This window comes from Ptiloglossa arizonensis, chromosome 5 (assembly GCF_051014685.1).
Source record: "Ptiloglossa arizonensis isolate GNS036 chromosome 5, iyPtiAriz1_principal, whole genome shotgun sequence".
In the NCBI taxonomy this organism is placed as follows: Eukaryota; Metazoa; Arthropoda; class Insecta; order Hymenoptera; family Colletidae; genus Ptiloglossa; species Ptiloglossa arizonensis.
In genome coordinates, this window is record NC_135052.1 from 10,193,025 (window position 1) to 10,211,690 (window position 18,666).

Genomic DNA, 18,666 nt, shown 5'->3' on the forward strand with positions numbered 1-18,666 from the left:
CATCGACTGGAGGAAAATTGAATATAAAAAATTAACGGCCCTGCAACAATTCGAACAGAAAGAATTATCCTTTTGTAAACTTTCCGTGGAATTTATTCGAGTACAGTTAAAATATTTCATTTGAATAAATGTACAGCATAAAATTTGAGCAATTTTCACGAAACATCGAGAACAACGTATATACCGAAATTATTATTTTCATTTAAAATTGCAGTTATGTATAATCAATTTTATTTGAATGTAGTGCAATGAATGGGAAACTGAGATACAAAACTTGCGAGAATTTTTTCATGAATTTTTAACTTCGAAAATAAATTTTAATTATCTATTAATCCGTTTATAACATTGAAAATTGTATATAATATCTTTCTGCTTGAAATTCGAGGTTCTGATAAATTTGTTGTAGAAGAAACAAAGGAAAACAAAAAATATACGGCGTCAGTTCTTCGAATATTAAACTTTCATGCCACGAGCAGAGATATACGAAAAAAAGTCTCGGTACGTTCAAACTTTTTCCATTATTTTTTTGTTTCAAGACTTTTATATTAATCGTTTTTCTTTCGCATTGTTAACGAAGTGCCAGAAGCCTTATTTTGTTTCATATAGTGAAATAAATCTTGATCGTAGATTTACGTGCAATGTCAAAAAATGTCATTTTCACAATTGCTTATATATTTTTTTTTAAACGAAGGAATAATCTAACGAAACGAATTTTTGAAAACTATACGTGTCCATTTTTTTTACTACTAAATTTCAATAATATTTTCACATTTTTAATCGTATAAAATTCTTAATAAACATATTTTTAATGCAAGTAATAATCGTACCAAATAATCCAGCTAAATTTACAATAGACTCGTCATTTCTAAACTTATCAATTATCTTACGTTTTGTTTCTATAGCTAACATTATACTTTTTTGTTTCGAGCTCGTTATTATCGAGTTATAGGAATTTATTCAAGTACAAATAATTAATTTTATCGAACCATACCCACGCTCAAAGAACCGTGTTTAATCTATCGTTTTCATGTCCCAAATACTTTTCCATGGAACAATTATTCCCATTCCAGGCATTCGCAAACTGAAATACAACTTTCTAAACTTCGTCCTAGTTTAGCACCCTTGCTCCAATACTGAAAAGCACAAAACCCCAAGCAACTACTGTAGAAAGTGTATTTAATTTCTGAACCGCTGTCAGTACATTTCGTTATCGATGCTGTATATTCCGATCTTTGTGGTTGTAAAATAAAGTTCATTTTCGTGTAACTATCGACAGTACTAACGTTTGCGTGATACCAATCCATTGCACCTATATTGTTAGGAATCCTATGTTCCGTTTCTATTCCTGTATGGATTATTGCTCGTAGTTTATTTCAACGCGTCCAAAATTAACGAATGAACATAAAGAAAACACGTGTCGCAGGAAATCGATTAACCCATCTTTGTTAATTTGCTTCGCAAAAATTAACAATTACGAGGTTTCTCACAAGAAAACGATACTCTCTATGCAGCAATTGCACACATCATACAAAAATCCTTGAAACTCGGTATAGAGAGATCGATAGCGTAAATTAGCTAGAAAAATTGATAAACACTACACATAGAGAAGTTGTGAAAAATCTCTGTTTTAAAATAATTCCTGGTTTTAACTCTCAGTTACTCGATCAAGTTACAAAGTTACAAAGTTACAAAGTTACAAAGTTACATGCGTAAACGTAATCCGTACACTAAATAAATATATTCATTGTATTGGCAGACAATATAATTATTATTCAAATTGGTAGTGTATCATCGAAAGATGCATTTTACCCTGGTGTACAGAATGCACCACCGCGAGTAATTAAAGATTAAGTGACAGGCTCCGGGAATTGTGGGTAAACTTGGAACCGGGGTAGGTAGCGATTATTATCTCGAACTGTGACTCAACTACGCGTGAACCGTCCTATGGGACCAGAGAATGGGATATAGAGAGAGAGTAAGTGCAATAGTCATTATGTGTGCTCAGTGGCCAAAACCTCAAAGAGATGCCGCACGAGCATCGGTGTATAAACCGCTAATGTGAGATTTTTACCATTGAGAATATATACCCAAATTGGACGCAACAGCTTTTATTAACCCCTTTATCGAAGTTTCAGTAACACGTTGTCTAGTGTACATACATAGTTTTTTTTTCTGGTATTCTCTTTCTTGATAAACATAACGAGTTAAAATTTATTAAACGTACCTGCAAGTAATTAACAGTGGGACACAGCTCCTGCCCAAACGGCCAATATTGCAGTATCAAAATGCTAATAAAACTGGGCGCGACGCAAAAAAGCGCCATCAGCATGTCCCCGAAAGCAAGGTTCACAATGAAGAAGTTCGTGACGGTTTTCATTCGAGGGCTGCTGTACACGACGTAACAAACTAGACCGTTTCCGGTTAAGGCGATGACGAAGACGAGACTGTAGAAGAAGTAAATGATGCCTTGGAACCAGCTCGTTGAGAAGTTACTGTACAAGTCCGTGAACAGGTCGCAGTTGATGTTAACTTCCAAGTTTGTCGAATTCGATACGTTGAAGCCATTCTGAATCTCCAGGAAAAGATTCTCTTCGCTGTTGCTCGCATTCATTGCGACGCGCCTTTGCAGAACATTTTAACCTGGAAGCAGACTTTTGAAAAGGTGAAGAAGTGATTGATAATCACCATAATGGATCGAAACCGGGGACTCGTGGCTCGAGTTCTTTCGAAAGTTATCCGACTCGAAATTATAATGTTTTCAATCCGGTTATACGTAGATAAAATGTTAAATGTTAATAAAATGGTAATAATAAGTCCACGGGGGAGTGGATATTGCATACTTGTGATACACATAAATCAGATACGTCTACGTGAAGAGGGGTGAAATATACAAAAATCAATGACCCGATAGTAACGTCGAAAACAACTTATAATAGTATTTGCACTATTTAGAGATTAGAATGGATGATTTGCAACAAAAATAATAATAAATATTTTTGATATTTGGAACGCGGAGGGCTTGCGTTCTCGACGAAACAATAATTCTGAATTGTGGAATACAAAATGGTCCGGGACAGACAATTCCAAGGATCTCCGATAATAATCTTGTGAATAATGTATGTGAAATACACAAAGTTTTTAGACTAGATTGCGGTATTAATCACGTTCTATAATAGTATTTATTACGTAACGCACCAAACCTAAATGGTGTACTCGTACATCGACTTGAGGTTGTTGCGGTCTTTGTACAGGAAACTAACTTGATTACTTAACAGGATCTCTTGGTAAGTGGTTATTACGGAAGCAGTGACTATTTGAATATAATTACATTTCCATAGAAAATAATTTGTAATTTATTTTACATTAATTTTGATGCAGCTCAAAGGGAATTCTTCGTCTATATTAGAATCGTTTTATCCCTGGTTCAATATTCGAGCATTATTGCGCCGCTGCTTGCGCGTATATTGACAACGAATAATTAAATTTTCAGATACGAGGATCGTTCCTTTTTGCAGAGATAGAATCTAGACGTTCTCAAAGTAAGACGATTAAGTTGCGCATTTCTCTGCGATATCTTTCAAAAGGCCCCTAACACCTTTAAACACTACTTTAAGACATAATTATCGAAGGCAGCAGAACGGGAGGTAAGTATTTCAAGAATTTACCGTTGTTATTTATTTCCGTTAGTTGTGCATCTCTGAGTACAGTAATTCTTGTTTTCAAGGAAGAAAATTTATATGATTTCACGAAGCTAGTAAACAGGACGCACCGAGAGTAAACGAGATAAAACAATAGCGAGCGAGTCTTCGCAGCGCTTTGGAACCATCAATGAGAAATAAAATAATTTTCATATTTTCCAGGGTAGATCTTTATGCGATTATTATCAATGGATTGACGAGGTTTTTAGACGATTTTTAATTATACGTTATTCGAATTATAAATAGTACAATTTAAATTATTTGAATAAAATTCTACCAATATCAGATGTATTCAAATTTCGTATTATTCGCATCATATTGTTCTTGTTGTTCTTTTCCCGAGTAAAAAATATCAGTACATTTTGTATATTTACTTTCAGAAGTGAAACAAAGGGCGCTCCTTGTTAGCAATTGTTATCGATTAAATAACGTCGTGACATAGACTTCTTCACTACAGTTATACGTGTCAATTCTTTGTAAATAAACGAACGTAATTAAAAACGATGTTAAGAGTAAAAGTAGATAATGGCTCGTGATCGATCGTGGATATACAACAGTAGCAATACCGCTTTCAGTTTGCTGAAATTTTAGACTATTAGATATTCCATGATATTATGTTAAGTAGCTTAAATTAAAATTGTAGTCGAGGTTATTAAAGTGGTAAATTTGACCGTATTTATCAGGGAAACGAACAAGTGTGATAAAGAAACACCATTGGGAGAAACACAATAACTGGACATTTATCGAGACTGTGTCGTTATTATGACAAAATACATATCGTTCTACAGAGATTGAATTTTTTTAACGATATCACTGTATAAAAAGACAGATTTGCGAATAACTTTCGAATCGACCTCTTTTGCATCCATCAGTGTCATAATTCAAAACTTGATGGACGAGAACAAGATAGAGTGAAAGTGATACTTTAGTAATTTTTTTTTCTTTTCAAAATTTCAGATTTCATCATCAATCATCTCCATCGTAATTCCATAATATAACCATCGATTCTCATTTTATCGTTATTTCGTCGATAAAATAATAAAAAGCAGTTTGTCCGCTTTTTCCGCAATTCTATTGAGATCTGTATGGTCGTTGATACAATTTCCAGCTTGACGAGATGGTTTTTTGACTCGCAAACACGGGAATTGTTCGACAAATATTTGAACAGCTAGTGAGTTAGAGAATATAGGTGAACTCTTTCGTTCCTAGTCAGATGAGAAAAAGGGCGTAAAAGTTTGCTCGGTCAATACGTTTAACGAATAAAACATGGTAAGACTATTAACCAGTACATTGTTCATTTTCTTTATTCATCGATATCAAAATGTTATTATGAATGAGATATTACAAATGAGAAAGGTAAAGGACTTAAATGATTCTTATAGATTAACACGGACATTAGAAATTAGTTTAAAAGGAAAAGAATAAATAATAATTTTAATCAATATCGTTTTATTTCAATATCTCCTTTCGCAAAAAGAAGATATTAGATACCTGAGATAAAATCGATTCGATAAAAAGTTTTTATTAGATTACGTATCTTTACGAAATCATTCTATGTTTTCATCAACGCACTAAAAGTGTTACTTGACAAATGTAATTAAAAAAAGTTCATTATTTAGAGTCCTATTGAAATTACGGTTGGAGGAAAATGTGCGTGAAACTAGATCACAAATATCCTATACATTGAAACAAAACATGTTCGTGATGTTTCATTAGATTGAAAGGAAACTGGTACTACACAAAGAAGAAATTTTGTATGCATGAAGTCTTGTGCAAGGTAAACTGTACAAAGTAAAGTAAAACAATCTAAGCTTTAGAAGATCATTAGATGTTAGTTCGAAGTATAATATACGCGCGATGCATGACAGAAATGAACGCGAAAGGACCATCTAACCAGAAAATATTCAAAAAGCGGATAAGATAGGGTACGATTTTCATTAAATATCGATTGAAAAGTGTTAAGTGTCACTAAAGATTTTTAAAAAATTTTTTTAGTCGTTAAAAATATTGTAACGATGTACCATTATATCCGTGAACTGTTCAACTATTATATTTTAAACCCTTTCAATGGTGGTGTGATCTTTCTACCGATAGTGTTGCTCGAATTCTGTCTTGATCTAATGGTTTCGATTCGAGCTTCGATTTAGATGGGTTCCATTTCACCTCCAATTGAATCCACGTTTTTGTATTAGCCGAACGTGGATGTAATCACAAAGCAGCTTGTATCGTGAAATGCATTCATACGAGTTGCTCTCTAGATGATTGGCACGGATGACTTCGCCAAATGAATGCAAAGCGTGTTAATCCATTAACAAAGATTGCCGAAAGCTTTGGGAATAATGAAGAAGAAGAAGAATATTTTCTCATTTTTACCATTGTTTTAGAAATAGTTTTAAAATGAAAAATACCATCATTTTCCAGGTGAGAGAGATTGCAAGAATTTTTCTTTGCTCGAAAGCTACGTGTTCTTCATTCATAGTAGAGTATTTTACAGCGAATGATCTATCTCTTTATAAAAATAGCAATAGTTTCTTTATTCAAAAAAATACGTGTTCTTCTACGTGTCTAATTTGTTAAAGAGTCTGCTTTATACTGTCGTGTTCTTTTTCCGATCGATAGAAGTCGTTCATCCGGATTTTGATATAGGACATACCATAATCCTATGACACGCCTGACATTGGTTGACCGTAATTTTTTATTATGGTTTGATCGATCGATTAATTCTCTGATTTGTCATCAATTCACCATCAGGGGTTCGTGCGGGTAAAAAATGAAGGGTTCGTTTATCGATGTTTCTTCGACATAATGACAACACTTTTGATATAGTATTCGTGTCGTTCGACGTACACCCATCAATTTCTTCGCTCGTAAAGCACGAATGAAAAATCTCGCGAAAATATTAAAGATCTGCGAATGATTTTGTACAGATGTTTTTTACGACTGCTAACAAGCTTATCAATTTTTCGTGGTTCGACGACAAATATTTGAAAAATAATATTGAATTTGTTAAATGTAATTTCATTACAAATGTTTACAATGCATTCATTCATTCTACACGTATCGTCCTTAATGTGATCATTGACCGAACACGATACTCGTGAACCATACCCTAGAACAGGGTGGTCGAGTTGTTTCGTAATCGCGCTTGTAAGGTATAACGGATAGAAGAAATGTAACGATCTCGTAAAAACTGTAGAGAATGAAAAAGATAGCGAGTATAGAACATCAACGGTTCGAGCTTGACCTCGAAATGAGCCTTTTTAAGCGCTAACGAACAATGTGGTCGCAAATAGTGTGGACATACATTCGCGAAAACAATTTGGCTCCTTAATTTTTTCCTTTGTATAATTTGTATCTCGGATATTTTTCAGATGTCTATTGTTTTTTTCACCTGTTTCGGTAGGTATATTTGTATTTGTGCAGCAACATCTGGCGTTATATCTTTAAAGGAAGTCTTCGATATGTACATTACAATGGCAATTTAACTTCTTAATTTCTTTCGTAATTTATTACGGTGGCTAAGTAACGCGTGTTTTTCTACGATAAAGATAATTTGTGAAAAATTGCACATTTTTGAAATCGTGAAACGAACCCGATAAGTACGATTTGCTGACGAACGTTTCGATACGAACGGTGTAACCATCGCGCGGATACTGAAGTTTCATGTTTGTCAAATGGAGCTGTGAATTGGTGAATTAACGACTGAGGGGTTCATTTGATGTTTGTGGCGTGATGAGGTGCCATAGTAAGCATCACGCCTGCACAATAATCCCTTTGTCGACGTTGTCGTGCAACTCGGGCACAAAAAAGTAATAATAATAGAATCAGAAAGGTATTTATAAAATGAAAAAAAAAATGTCCTAGAAAAATGATGGACAATCGACCGCTCTTGTCAGCGGGATGCTGGTGCTGAATAAATAATAGTGACAGGGATAACTTCGTTTCGGCTATTCCGAGAAAAATGGGTTCAATTATCCGAAGAATACTGTACATACGATATTTCAGCGCGATTTATTTCAGTCCGAGATATCCTATTTACGGTCCTCAGTTGCTGAAAAACAGTGCAACACGTAGTGTAAACTGACCTAAAATCGTTTAAATCTAGCTTTAAATAATCCACGATAAATTATCGTTCGAGTTTTAATTGATACGAATAAAGAGTTAACGACCATGGAAATAAAGTATATTTTTCCATTGAACTTTGAATCCTCGACGAAAGAAATATGATCAAGGAGGGCGAGATCGTGGTTACGTAATCGAGCAAGCGAATAGAGCTCCTGGCAAAGATAAGAAAAAATAAACAAACGCGGGGGATATAGCCGAAAAAAGACCAAGAAGCACGTATAACAGTGAAGTCAGCGATAGTGTCGATATTGGGGTATCTCTCGGTTGCGGGAATCCCTCCCTATTATTACCTTGGTCGATGCTTTGGATCCTTCAAGATCGGCAGCATCCAGTGAAAGTAGTGATGGAATCAAGCATGTATAGCGTGTACGTTTTTTTTTTTTTTTTTTTTACGGCCACTATCTCATTTTTACGAGAACAGTTATTTTCGTTACCAAGTGACAGCAAACGGGACTGCGAGTTCGCTTGAAGGCGAGATAAGCGGACATTTTTATCTCTAACGAGGAATGCGAGTGGAACGCATCGGGAGTGAGCGAGACGAAGCAACGACGAGCGAGTCTCGCATTACGTGCGGTTTGAAAACGGGAATTACTGTTCCATTTCGACGACATAAGCTTCGAGTTCGTTAATATTTGGTACTTTTCATCGCGCAATCGTTATTGCGTTTGCAAAGTAGTTATCGGGGTAGTTGCCGTAAATCTTGCACCAATTTTCAGGCAAGCTTGTGTATCGTGTCTAACGAAACGAAAACAGCACTTCGCAACACGACATTTCCCACGAGTCTTTTGCCATGAATCAAGTACCTTTATGTAATGAATTAACCGATATTATTATTTTTTTTAATTTCAATTCGACTAACCAGACGAGTCACATATCCGATACTTCGCGCAAGTATTTTATCGCGAGTTAATTGCCATTGAAAGAGTCGTGGCTGAACTGTTTTTCACCGAAAGTCAGCTGATATTTTTTGGCCAAGTTCCCAAACCATGAGTGTGCGCTAACGACGCAACGCGATGAAACGACATGAAAAACACGATTTCCATTATGTAAACTCTGGTACATGGCCTGAACACCATCTGTCCAAATATTTAAACACCGGTGACCGACACTTTGAACTTGCAACGCTTTCTTAACACCTTCTCTTACGATTTAATTTGAGAGTGTGCGTGCCAATAGTCAGGTAGAGCACGCTTTATCTTCTTTCGCCGATCAATTAGAAGTCAACGGAATCGTGACAAGAGAGTTTCGAAAATTAATTCGTTTAATAAACATAATATACATATATATTAATCGGTAATATAAATGCGATTAGTTTCATTACGAATAATTTGGCACGCGTGGATCTTAATCCGTATCATAATATGAATCGTGACTCGATATTGAAAGACAAGGGGTGAAAATGTTTACCTTAAAAGGTAATAATCGATCAGGAAGATTTTTATGGTAATAAGGTGCAAAGAAAAAGAATCGTACGTAGAAATAGTTACGATTTTACGTTTCGATTCTGACGACAATCATCTTCAGATTCTCAATTTTTGTTGAATCGTACAAACGAGTCAATCGTTGTGCATTCATTTTATTCGTCATCATTTCCTCGAATACGATTGTTTCCATCTCTACCATTTGTCAAATCGATTCTTCCGTAGTTTCACCATGAACAGACGGGGGCAGTCATCAGATCCTGGGTGAGAGACGAACAGGAGGGAAATAGGTGGAAGGGTTAGGGAGGACACGAGATGAAAACGAGAAGGTAGGGTAATAAGAGACGATAAAGGAGCAGGGAGAGTGGTGTGGATGGTGTACTTATTAAAGTATCAATGCACGAAATAAGTGGAAAAGAGGGAAACGAAGCTGTACCATAATATTATATGCGAAAATAGAGTGGAGATAGTGGATACGAAGGCAGAACGAAAAGGACTATGTTGAATGTGTGTGCGGTAAAGTGGATAGAGAGAGAGGGGCTAAGGTGTAGTTAGTATATATTACGTTAGTAATGTATAGTAGCTGTATATAGAAAGATAAGATAACACGTATGCCCAAAGGAATATAATAATCAATGAGAAGCACACGAAGACCATTTTCGTTTACTCGGAACAAAATTTTATGGCCCTAGCCAGCGTAACAGAGTACCGCGCAGCGCTTGAATCTGCATCGATAGTACTTTTTCATGTACCGCCGTTCCTATTGCGTTATTGTGTTTTCTCATTTCAGAATATATGATTCATGAAGAACCAAACGTTCGTATACCGACACCACAATTCACAAATCAACGTATCGCAAATATTTCCCCTGACACCCGATATTTTTCACAGCCTTGCAGTACCCTTCGATAGGTGGGATAAAAAATAGAATTCAATCAGAACTTTTTCGTTTCTCCCTTTCCTTAGCAAATATTATAACTTGTTCGCGTATATTCATCGATCGATTTCAATGTCACAAGAGTTCCTTGTCAGTTAGAAATAGAAATTAATGTTCAGTGGAACGTCTTTACTCTTTTATTCTCCGAGCGAAAAATTGAGTCTCCTTATTCTTACTTCCTCTCGTTGTTTATAAATGGAAAAATTACTCGAAGCGTTAAAAAATTATCTCGTTATGCACCGACAGTTATTAGTCACGTTTACCTTTATTATTCTCTATTTTACAGAATGATAAGTAATAATTTTCACGGTAAGCTTTATTGTTGACTCAGCTAAAAAATAGTACAATTTACAAAATAGTATTAATTTATTCAATTTACGAGTCATATTTGAACGAGTAAAAAATTAAATTAATTGATATTTATGTATTCGATGTATACCACGTACATTAATATAGAAATTCCAAAAGGATCTACTATCCTGTAATATGTCATATTCTGAAGCTTGAATATACTCTTCGTAATAAGATTTAAGTAATCTTTTGTATTTAGAATAAGCCTAGGATAAGAGAATTTCAACAGGTCAGAGTATTTAAATTCAGTGTGCCCTTTTGTAAGCTGAAAATGGATGTTTTAATTAAACTGGAAACCACTTGGGATATAGTATGTCCTTATTATATATTTAATGTCCTCGTGACCCCCGTAAAGCCCAGCTTTACAGAAAGTGTTTCACATTCATAGTTAATGTACAGTGTCTTTGATTTTCTTCGAAATTTATCAATACGGTACTATCTCGTCTTTTATTTCAGCAGTAAATATAATCGAAAAACATTCGTCCAATATGGACATTTCGCTCGTTAACATGATCGATTGCAGGTGTTCCGATATTTTTTTTAACTGTGCGCACGAAGCCGATATAAGAAATATTTGAACAGATGGTGTTAAAGTCCACGTGCTAGGGTTTACACGCTCGATGGAAATTGTGACAATCGTGAGCGAACATTTATGGTTTCTGTATCTTTTTCGATGACTTGGGAACTCGGTTGAAAAATAGCAGCCGACTTCCCGTGGAAAACAGGTCAACCACATTGCTCTCGATGGCAATTGATTTATGGCAAAAAAACTTGTGGGAAAGCACAGTGAACAGTTTCCTCGGATAAAGGGTTCCTTCGTGGATATTGTTAGGTGGGAGATCGAGTATCGTAAAACGCTGTTACTGTTTCACAAGCTACGACACTTTACTTAAAGATATTACAAGATCTGGACACCAGTAACTACGTCGATAGCTATTTTACAAAGTGGTAAGCCAACGTTGCACGCGCGACGAGAATTCGAAACTGGCGACGAAACGTGGACCCGTTGCAAAGGGTTGTTGTGTCCTTTGATGAATCAGCGAAGGTTGATCTTTGGAAAGTGGTTACCAACAAGGAAATTTACAGCAAATACAGAATTATTCTACAGATTAGCAAATTCTTCAACACACTGTACAAATGTACGCGTAACGGTCCATTGGTAACACAAAATGTTTTGTTACGATTTAACAGTTTCAACTCACAGTATGTATATATTTTATTATACGAAATGCAGTACTATTTTCATTATTTCATTAATTTGTATCGCAAAGGATTAGAATATATCTATTGAAATCTTCTTGTACGTTTTACGATTTTCACTCGATAAACAAGTTCATATAATCGAGACTTGTGATCGATTTAAATATAAGTAACTTGTTTGCAGTCATATTTCACTTGTTGCACCCAACGAAATTTGTGACTTCGTGAACAATTTTCAACATATACATCACGTACTATTGCTTGAACACGATTGTGTGCTTTATTTCGCTGATCCATTAGACCCATACTGAGTGTAGCTTACTATTGTGCCTTCGAAAGAAGAGTACAGTTCTAAATCTACCGAACATATAGTTGATGACCGAAATGGAAAAATCAACATAAGTGTTGGAAAAGTGGAAAAACTGCGCGTCGAGAAATGTTCGGGACGTGTAAAGTTTGCAGAAATTTGTGACAAAAGGTTTGTCGTTCATGGTATGAATTCATGATTATGGATGTTGGAGGTAAAGATTTAGGTGGACCGATCCGGATTCAAGCTGTGTAAAGGATGGATTTGGAAATTCCAGATCGTGAATGGAATAACAGCGTTCGCGACACCGTATAAAATATTACGGAATCGTTTGTTTCGAACGTAAGGTCCAACATTTGGGTTGTTGAAGAAATATTGTAACACTTGGGTCTTGAGATATATTCCAGACGGACATTGGCGAAGTCGGGAGTGAAAACAATGGAACCGGTTCAATGTTTCCCATTGCAAACAGCTGCACTACGAGCCTATTGTTTCGAACAAGCGGACGTCTTCTATCACTAGTGTGCATACGTAACTTCGAAGGAGTCTGAAGGTCCGAGGAGTAATCCTATTTTCTCCGAATAATATTTACATCTGAAATTAGGAAAACTCGCGACTGAATGTCCCAAAGGTCGACTTAGGCAAGTGTGTTCACCGAAAACTGGCTGTAAAAGTATCGCGCTATTTTTATGGATGAAGAATCACCTGAACGTGTTAGAACAATTCCATGGTACAAAGAAGAACATTTTCAATCGTTCCATAAAAGTCGACAGATATTATCGAAGTCTTTAGATGAGATTCGATTTCACGGTTGGAGAAATTTCAAGTAAACATCGAGAAGAAATGTCAATAGTGCACCATTCGTGCACCGAAGTAATTAAATTACATTCGCTCGCACCATAATTAACTTTTTTCGCATCGAGTCAGAAATGATTTCCGGTATGCTTGATTCGCAAGGGGTTATCCAGAAACGCATTATAACGAATTGAAATCCCGTGGATTTCTCTCCATCTGTCACTCCACGAATGAAAAGCACGTACTCCGGTTCGATTGTTTCATGAAATAAAGATACTCGATCCAATTTGTTCAACAAAGTTTTATTTTTCAGACACGTGTACGAACGTTATTCTCCTTTTTATACATTTGTCACAGGTTCGGAGATATTCCACGAGAAAGCTGCATTTTTTTCGAGGGTTGATTTCATCCCCTACAATCGTGTTACGATACCACCGAAAAATTGCGAACAATGTTTCAGAATTGTCCGAATATCCGGGTCTGTGAACTTCCCTTGTGAGTTGTTTTCCACGTGATGTTCATTCTGAGATGGCGAACAATGAGTCACCGTCGATACGTGTTTCTGTAGAGGTTGACTAATTGCATTTGTACGGGAGATTTATCTGGTAAAGTTCGTGCAAATTCTGGTTCTAGGACTATTGTGTCAAATTTATAGACGTTACATAACGTGTATACCGAACAGACTTTTAGCTCTGCTCCGTTTATAAATACAGTTGCAGTACGCGTTTATAGTAATTGCTTAAAAATATTATTAGCGGACACTACGTGAGAGTTAATTTACGAACAATATACGTAAAAACGTTAATCTTTAATCTCGTTAACATTTTTTTTCTTACGTTTAAAGAAAATGATTATTTACAAATTATTCCATTGGACAAAAGTAATTTTTAGTAACTCTGGTAAACTTACCTGTGAAATAATCATATTATTGAAACATGTCGTATAAATAAAATTGATAAAGTACTATTTAATATTGTTGTAACCATTATAGGATAAATGTAATATAAAATTTTAAGTAATTATGTTCCTCGATGGTTCCAAAGAGATACGATGAAAATTATTTAACTACATTGTATTATTAATCTTCGTATTAGAGGTATTGTGGAAGATTAATTGAAGTCATGCTGTTACGTACAATTTACGAAAAATGATCGCTATCCGGTGCTTTGTCAGGTGTAATTTAGTAGGTTCGTAAAACGTTAACATGATCCTACCTACTATATAACATAATCTTCTACAAATGTCTTGGAGAGAGGATGAATATTTTTCTAGCTAGAAGCAAGATTAATTTTTTCACGTCAGATTTTATCCGGTCGTAAACCCAAGCATTTTTATTTTGTAGACTGTATTGTGAACTTCAAATTCCTTTTACTTGTATTTTATAATTGTCAATTTGTATTTCTTAACAGAAACTTGAATAAAATAAGTCCTGCTCTATTTCTTTTTTGACGAAGTAAAAGTGATCTTTCCTGTTGGTAATCTTTTATTCTATTTATCCTTAATCGAATGAATTTTCCTCTCCCGTAGAAGGTTCTTCATTCCCTGACATGACATCTTATTAAATCGAAACAAACGCTACAAAAAAGCGGAAGTCTTTTACATGCACACCATTCGTCTGTCTAACGTACTTTATACATTGCATCCTTTATACTGGATTCTCCAACAGCGTCAAACAATCGATAACGTTGATGTCGTTAATCAACGGATAATGTCTCCGTTGCACGATAAGTTTCTTTTTCTTATAAATTTCAAATTTATAATAAATTCCCGTTAATCGATATTTTCATACGTAACTTTTTATTAACGCGAACTAAACGAATCGTCTAATGAGATTTTATCGTAAATCGTGTCCTGTAATCGAACCGTTTGAAGTTTTCGAATGAAATTCACACTTTCTCTGCGAATTGTACCGCAAACGGTATTAAAAGTGATTCTGTAAATAAAAACCACTAAATCACGTGAGAACCGGAAATAAAAAGAAATTTGATTTTTCCGACGCTACATATACTCGGTCTTTTATTGCTCAATATCGACCCGTGACGGTTCCTATGATGCTAAATTCCGTTGGAAATGATCGTTTAAAAGCGATTCGAGGGACACGAATTGCCCGAACAAGATTAAATTTAAAAATAAATTTTATTCCCATCTGTAAATACTACGTAGTAGGTATCATTTAGACGATCGAAGAGAGGATATTTATACCGAGCGTATTAAATACTTGATAGAGTTTGCAGTTTCGTTGGACGAACTTGTTGCACGTTATTCCGAGAACGTTGTTGTCTCCTTTTCGTTTGTTTCGAATGTAACAATTTTATTGAGCAAACTGACGTCTTAAAGTTCGAAACCATCGGGAAACGTGATTCTCTTATCCGTATCCGGTTAATCAAAGATTCCCTAATCCTCTATCCGGAAACCCTGTCTAATTTCATTGAATTTTATCTATTGTTGACACTTACAAGTATTTCCCAGCATTGCGAATATTTCTCTGACGTTCAAGGGATTGTTTCGCGAAAGTGCCACGTAGATACGAAACGCGAAAAAGAAACCGAATTTTACTAAAAACACCGGCAAAGGTCTTCTCGAAACAGTCGTGGCAATTTTAATTTACACCGTGCCACGGGGCACGCGCGAGTTTTAAAAAGCCGATGCGTATGCATATTTAACGAGACACGAGACGATTTGCTCTCTTTGTCCCGTGTCGTTTTTACGCGCGATACTTTGCTGCACTTCGCGCGAAGTGTTGCACCGCGTGTGAACATTCTTTTCGCGTTTTTGCATTCTTTACAAGATAGGATATCACCCATTTTTTCATGCGTCCAGTAAAAACAATCTGCGCACGAATAAGTCCGTTGAGAGGTTTTATCATTTTTCTCATTTACCGTACACTATCCTTTATTCATTTATCGTGTAATGTGAAAAAGGAGACGCGTTGAAAGGATTCTCCGAGAATATCTCCGTACCGAATTGACTAGATTCAATATAGCCAAGTTGAAGTTAATTACTTCTCTCACTTGTCATACCAGTGTTCACTTCATATACTCTCTCGGCAAGACACATTACTATCGATTTCTCAAAGCCATATCTTCCATACCCTCATTCGTTGTCAACTTATATGTCCCATTTCATTCTCATACGTAATCTGTACTTGTCACTCTTACACAATCACACGTAACCACAATCATTCTGCGCACACGATACAATCGTACAATAATGTTCTGTGTTAAGAAAAGAAATTATTACTTCAACTTTTTTAAAATAATGCAAAGTTTCATTTATACTTTTGGACCTTTTCGGGGAATTTATATCGTAAAACACATTGAAATATAATATTTATTGTTATCTAACTGTTTGCTATTTGGTAGGTAATTGATCAATTTTATTCGCACAAGAAACGAAGCTTTTAGCTGAAAATATTAGAAGATCGTATTAACTACTTAACTAAGTAAGCATTTTATTTTTAAACGAAGTGCTTGATTTATTATTCCTGTTTAAAATTCGTAATGAACATCCTTCGTTATATTTCCATTCTTTTAATATATTATTATGCCCTATTTATCGTTCATCCTCAGTTTGCAATCTATTCAAACTCTGCTCGGTATTATGCCAATTAAGAAGAGACGAACAAATTCTTATTCATAAGAAGTAATTTCTTTCATACTTAAGAGAAAATAATTCTGTTTGAATCCGGGTCTTAAGCATTTCTAAGTTAAATTCCAACATTCGTCCCTCTTAGTTATAAATTTTGGCAAACTATGTAGATAGCTACTATCAAGATCTCTCTCTCTCTCTCTTCCTCTCTCCCTTTGTTAACTCTAAGTCCGATCTAAATTCTCTGTAAGTAAGAGACTCCACCCATAGGATTATTCGCATTTAAGGCAGGATCTGTTAGATGAGGTTCACCAAAGACTTCAATCGAGGTGTAACAGAGAAATTTGCTCATAGATGCCAAAGAAATTACTTGTTACGATATTATGTTTGAAATTGATAAAAGCAACTAAAGTTAAAAATATTTTTAAAAATATCTGATACGATTTATATCGTATTGTTCAATGCTTTCCAGGATCGTTGTTAATGCTACGTCCTTAATCCTAATTTAATTTATTGCTGCAATTATACTGATTTTTGTCTACAATTAAATTTTAAACTCGCTTGAACTTTAACACGTGTCGTTAACTAACATCTTTAGTTTACCGTATGCGAGAACTTTGCCAGCTGTCGAGTAATTAGATTTTCAACTCCTATCTTCGTACAGTGTGGAAATCAATTAACTATTGTTCACGAATTTTCCCGTAAATCAACAATTACGGGTTCATCCGGTCCGAATGATCGATAAGAAGTATTCATCGATCACCTCAACCATTAACAGACGAAAGGTAAAATAGAGAAATCGAAACTGTCGTCAAAAATTAGTGGTATACACAATGTTTGGGCATTTACGCGCAAGTATAATATTTTCTCACAGCTAAACGTTTAACATAAATTTACTCGCGTACATTGCGCAAAATTCAAATAATCAAGATTTATCTAACTCTGACACTGGTAATAAGAGGGATTTGAAAATATAAATGAACATGAAATTGTTATCCGATAATAATGTCAATGATGATAATAATGTCCAATGAATGATTGAACGAAATGTAATTATTGGTGATTACAATGAACAACACGATGTAGAAATAATAATCAACAACCAGAGTTATCATTAGGATGCTATCTGTAGTTTTAAATCGGGGGTATACGAGCAACAATGACGATGCAATAACAGAAGATTTCTTACGATTTAATATTAGTGACGAAGCACTTACTATATTTAATTTTAAATAAAATTTGAATTTTAAAGGAATTCTTGAAGCGTATTCTTAATATTAAGAAGTACGTAATGTATTTCAGTGGTACCGGCATGTTGTACGATTTTCTTTTAAATCGAAAATGGAGAATGTTTCAAAATGAAGGAAAATATCAGAACTCCGCTTTAAAATATCAACATCTGCGATGACATTTAAACAATGGAAGTTTAAACAAATTTTAGCTACATTATTGTATATTTGAACGTATAATTATGGTAGCCCGTGTTTTTAAATAATCAACTGGCACTATTTGATACTAAGCTTTTATTCCGCAAAAGGAGTTTGATTTATTGTCACTTGCGGCATCGTCTTCTTTGTATTTCCTATTTGATATAGTTTCTCTTTAACAATCGTATAAATTTCGTTCCGGGGAAACCTTTCCGAAAGGATTTGTGCACTACTGCCTAGGTAGCGAAGCATTTTAAGCGCTCTCGTTAGCGATATGTTTGCGTGTTTCTCGAGCAGAGTCCTCCATTTCCAAACTTTTGCGTACGTGAATTTGTGGTTGTGCTTGCCGTATCGAATCTAAATTTCTGAAAAGTTCTCGGTGTTTCTCACTTCTATATCCTCGTTACTTTCGGTACGCGAAAAGAATGCTATTTTTAGTGTTAATTGTGTGCCCTTTTACTTCTGTCATTTAACAAAGTTATAGTAAGGTATTTCCATTTTTCCTTTCACATTTTCTATAAGTCTTCCACGAAGCTGTACAAATACGAAGGCAAAATTATCGTTCAAATGTTCTGCAGTCTTTTTGAAAACTGTAATTAGAGTATCGATCCAGTTTTACTTTTCTCAAAAAACGAACGCTCGCTTGAATTAATAATACGAAAGTTCGATACTCACTCTTCCGAAGTATGCTCGTCAACAGGGGTGAATTTTAATGAATAACGTATGGGTAAATAGCTACACAGAATTTCTCAATTTTAATATTACCACCTTCGTTCACCTGCATCGATTATATAATACGTATGCACAGATATATTAA

General features: G+C 35.1%; 1 protein-coding gene across 2 annotated transcripts in view; it reads right to left on the minus strand.

Annotated features, from left to right (window-relative positions):
* Nucleotides 1-18,666, minus strand: part of LOC143146843 (RYamide receptor) — a 39,287-nt gene that overhangs the window by 8,392 nt on the left and 12,229 nt on the right. The window contains exon 2 of one of the 2 annotated variants that reach the window (XM_076311532.1): nucleotides 2,225-2,640. The exons of the other annotated variant lie outside the window; for it this stretch is intronic. Coding sequence (XP_076167647.1) covers nucleotides 2,225-2,611 — 387 coding nt within the window. The 5' untranslated portion in view covers nucleotides 2,612-2,640. The remainder of the gene's footprint in view (nucleotides 1-2,224; nucleotides 2,641-18,666) is intronic. 2 annotated transcript variants of the gene reach the window in all.